The sequence below is a fragment of the Habropoda laboriosa genome, unplaced genomic scaffold (assembly GCF_001263275.1).
Source record: "Habropoda laboriosa isolate 0110345459 unplaced genomic scaffold, ASM126327v1 scaffold89, whole genome shotgun sequence".
Classification (NCBI taxonomy): Eukaryota; Metazoa; Arthropoda; class Insecta; order Hymenoptera; family Apidae; genus Habropoda; species Habropoda laboriosa.
This window is the reverse complement of record NW_017100263.1, coordinates 1,456,098-1,460,237: the sequence shown is the minus strand read 5'-3', so window position 1 is coordinate 1,460,237 and position 4,140 is coordinate 1,456,098. Positions and strand designations below refer to the sequence as shown.

The 4,140-nt window shown below is 33.0% G+C and overlaps 3 protein-coding genes across 4 annotated transcripts in view; 1 reads left to right on the top strand and 2 right to left on the bottom strand.

Annotated features, from left to right (window-relative positions):
• The window catches only part of LOC108573057 (phosphopantothenoylcysteine decarboxylase), a 9,612-nt gene that overhangs the window by 952 nt on the left and 4,520 nt on the right, over positions 1-4,140 (bottom strand). The window contains exon 2 of one of the 2 annotated variants that reach the window (XM_017935420.1): positions 827-1,235. In XM_017935420.1, coding sequence (XP_017790909.1) covers positions 827-1,235 — 409 coding nt within the window. Of the gene's footprint in view, positions 1-826; positions 1,473-4,140 lie in introns of those variants that run through there. The other variant, XM_017935419.1, reaches the window with a different exon arrangement.
• Positions 1,855-2,254, bottom strand: LOC108573058 (cytochrome c oxidase assembly protein COX19). Its single transcript, XM_017935422.1, has one exon. The coding sequence runs from the start codon at positions 2,125-2,127 to the stop codon at positions 1,873-1,875; it is 255 nt and encodes an 84-aa protein (XP_017790911.1). The 5' UTR covers positions 2,128-2,254; the 3' UTR covers positions 1,855-1,872.
• The window catches only part of LOC108573012 (probable ATP-dependent RNA helicase DDX47), a 3,667-nt gene continuing 2,323 nt past the window's right edge, over positions 2,797-4,140 (top strand). The window contains exon 1 of the mRNA XM_017935369.1: positions 2,797-2,931. Within this exon, the coding sequence (XP_017790858.1) occupies positions 2,797-2,931 (135 nt within the window). The remainder of the gene's footprint in view (positions 2,932-4,140) is intronic.

The following is a 4,140-nucleotide window of genomic DNA, read 5'->3' as shown; positions in this document are numbered from 1 at the left end:
GTAGAATACAGAAGAAAAAGAATAAAGGAAAAACATTTACAGTTATATTAAGTATTTGCAGTTTGGACATTTCTTCTAGGTTCTACTTTTGACCACTTAAATTTTTACTGATGAAAAAATTTTCGCAATTTCAGAATATTCTTCATCTACATTCTTATCATCACTACCTATATTCTGTATTTCTGATTTTAAATCATGATTGCTGTCAATGTACAAATTTTCGTCCAGATTCTGATCATCAGTATCAAACAGCTCACTTTCACCTTCAAAGTTTTAACAAACTATTTCGTCAACCGAGGAATCTTGACATGAAAAGAAAAAATAAATCACAAATAGTAATAAAAAAAATCAAATATCAATATATATATGAAAATTTAGAGAAGATGAAACTACCCAAATAAGTGGTGACCACACATCAATTTGACATCACATATGGGAGAGAGCAGCAATAAAAAAACAATATGTGCTCTTTCTCCACAGCAATCGGTTGGGTACTGAATTATGAATAACTACTATGTAGCACATAATATTTGGTCAGAAGTAGAGAGTGTATTCACAGTTACCTTCAACATGTAGAATTATTTTGGCATTGTGTCACCAGTTGAAAGTTAAAAGAAGTTTCAATAATTTAATCTGTTTGATTTAATTAAAATTGAAAAATTTCATTCTGTAACAATTCATTTGAAAATTATATCAATTACTTCTACAATCAGGAACCATAGGATATTAAATACAAGGTTTATTAATCCAAACTGGTTGTTGCAAAGCAGAGAAAATAAAATAAAAGAATGCGTATACTGTATCATTTAAATATCATAACTCATACCTGTGGTGCAGTAACTGGATGTTCCCACATTTTTGTATTCATAGCAGGACAGAAGATCAAAGGTTTTGAAGGATCCCAGGCACGTGCGACACAGGTCAATATATTATCGCATATACCACTGGCTATCTTGCCAAGGGTGTTAGCATCTAATGGAGCAATTAAAAATAAATCAGCCCACTTAACTAAGTCAATATGCAACACAGGATCGCCTCTATCTTGCCAGGCAGCCCACTCTACTGTGTCAGACAATACTTGAATTCTTGTAGGTAATTCTGCCTCTTTTAAGAAATGCTTAGCTTTTTCAGTAACCACTACTCTTACTTCCAAATTGTTCTGACATAATTTCTGTACTAATTGTGGTAATTTAATTGTGGCTACACTACCAGTACAACCAATTAAAATCTTCTTCCTAGAGGTACATGCCATTTTTGACAAATTTTCTCACTTTCTTCCTAATAATTTGTTATTTACTATTTTTTGGTTTATAAAATGTAATTCTGTTCTATCAATACTATCAGCTGCTGATATGGAACAGACTTGACTTACTCAAGGACAACAAGAGGTATGTTAATATGTTTTAGGCCATCTAAAGTAAGATGCCTTGATTACTTCAATTAATGGAGACTACAATTAACAAAGATCAATATTTCACAATGATTTCTTTTCTCCTTAAATCTCTATATTAAATATACTATTGTCACTAACAAGTTGTTTTAAATGCTTAATAATTTGCTTTTAAGTCTTTCCACTGCACCAAAAACACTTTAATTTATCTGCATATTGAAGACAGTACACTGTTAATAATGTTGAGTCATTGTTCAGCAATCATTTTGAAGAAATGTATACATATATATTACTTATAATTTGTGAAACACATACATAAATTATGTGTCAGTTGCAAATTTGGATATGCACTCTAAAACTCGTCGAATTTTTATTCAAGATGAACAAAGAATAACCAGCAAAAAAGTTCGTAAATACTAGGCAAGTGATAAAAGCGGCGATCTACAACGTCGCGATAATCGATTAGTAATAAATCGTTGCTGTTATGTCTCCTTGACCTCATCAACGAAACCAAGATTGGACCATTCTTCTCGAGCCATTAGCTCATTATCCATCCGACAAGCAAGGTAATCCTTTGCGATGTTTCGACACATTGCGCTTTCATTTTTATTGGTGAACAAACAACGCATATACTTGATCATGAGCAGCTTGCAGGCACCCTCATGGTCGAGTGGAAAACTGCCCTTCTCAGGGGGTACAGGTGTAAACGGCTTCTGTGAAAATGTGTACGAGGACATCACTACCGCTGGTTACGTTCATACAGAAAACTATAGATGAAAATAAAGAACAAAGTACGCAAGAAATCTTTTTTAGGCAAACTGGTTATAAAACACACGATAAACTGTAGCCGCCATTATAGAACAATAAGTGTAACAGCGCCATTTGCGATAGTATCTCAAACTACGCAGACTCCGTATTATATAATCCAAAAGTATGTTCATCCAGATTAAATTTAATATACAACGAATATTTGATTCGAGTAAACATTATTTTTAATGTAAACAATTTATTCAGAATAAGATAAAAGACAAGTATATATTGTTATTTAAATAATTAAATGCTTGATTAATAGATATATTAATTGTAATTAACAAGGGAACTTCGGAAACTCGAAAACTTTGTGGGTTTGTAGGGGACCTCGAGAGAAGTATGGGGCAATTTTTTTTGGGCCCAATTTCGATTCTTCGGCGTGAAAACAGCCCTTGAATGAAGATAAGTGTTACCTTATTTCCCTGTATATCTTTAAAATTATAGTAGATATAAAAAAATGTTTATAATAAAAATTAAATGGCTTTTTATGCCTTATAAGACTGTGCTATTAAATTAATAAAAATTCTTCTTTTAAATAAAAAATCTTCCACTACCGTTGTTGTGAAACTTTTTTATTTTCTATCATATCGAAAAATATGTCAAATAAATGCAACGAGAAACCCCAATATTCACATTGTCCATTCGAGGCTGAATCTTGGTGCAAATGGCGTAAGAATGAGGCTGCAATTTCATTAGACAAATATCACCATCCACCCCCTCTCGACGACGAAGTCCAAATGATTTTTAAATCTATTTATAAGGAGTTAATATCAGATGATTTACTGGAAAGATTCTTCGGCTCTAATATTTAAAATAATAATGAAAGCTTTAACTTGTGCGTGTGGCATCTTGCTTTAAAACACATCTTTGGTGACAAAAGAAGTACATATTAGAAATTGCCATTTATCCTATCTTAAGAGCCTATCTTAAAAATAATGGTCGTTATGGGTGAAATAAGAAGCAAGAAGCCAGAAACAACCGTCGCGCCGCAGTTCCAATGCATCCAAAGAAGCCAGGACAGCTCGTAGGAATACCAGATCAGAATCAGAAAACACTACGAGAAAGCTGAAGGTATCCTATATGAACCTGGGATCGCTGATTAATTGTAAGAATGTGTTTCTTATAAAAATTCTGTTCTTAAATTTTTAAGCGCGTTTTTCTCGAAACGTTAATTTTTCACCTGGCACAGGTCAAAATTTAAGAAAGTAGCCAACCAATCGCTCTAAAAATTTTAACAGATTATTCGTCAATTACGTTTATTATGTTGAGTTTATCATACTTTTCACATTGCAGAATTGTCGAAAAAGAATAAAATTTCAATACTTACACGTGCCATTTTGTTAATTTTCAACAGAAATTCTTTTTTCTAGTTTCGCACTAGATACAGTTTTGATCCGCAATAAGCAACTAGCTCGGGACCAGTTAATTGCTTATTACGGGTCAGTATGCTATTCGGCTTGATTTTGTTCTTGGACAGAACAAGAGAACATGGAGAGCGAGCAAGAGGCTCGCTAATATGTAAGTACTAGAATGAGAAAGTATTCTATTGTTCTTCTACTAAACGATGTCACTATTCATTCGATCGTAAAACTTTATGGCTTCTCGCTTTCACAGACCTCTCACTCGTTCTCGGATCTCTCACTCGGCGGCCGACTTCAAATAAAGAAGAGGGAATAGCAAGTTGCTTATTACGAGCCAGTCTGCAGTTGCTTATTATGGATCAACACTGTACTCGTACTAATTAAGAATCCATTCGAATTTTTTTGTTTCAGATAAGTCTACGAGGTCAAATCACCTGCGCTACCGAGACATCTCTTTTTAAATATGCCACATTTGCGTCGCAATAAAAACATTAAAAAAAATTAATTTTAATACTTTTAATATTATTTTATATTCCGTACAAATGCTTTAATAAACCATAAAAAGTTTTATACTATTCC

What these genes read in the sequence shown, in the direction of transcription:
- LOC108573058 (XM_017935422.1), bottom strand. Translation starts at nt 2,127, where the DNA reads ATGTCCTCGTACACATTTTCACAGAAGCCGTTTACACCTGTACCCCCT.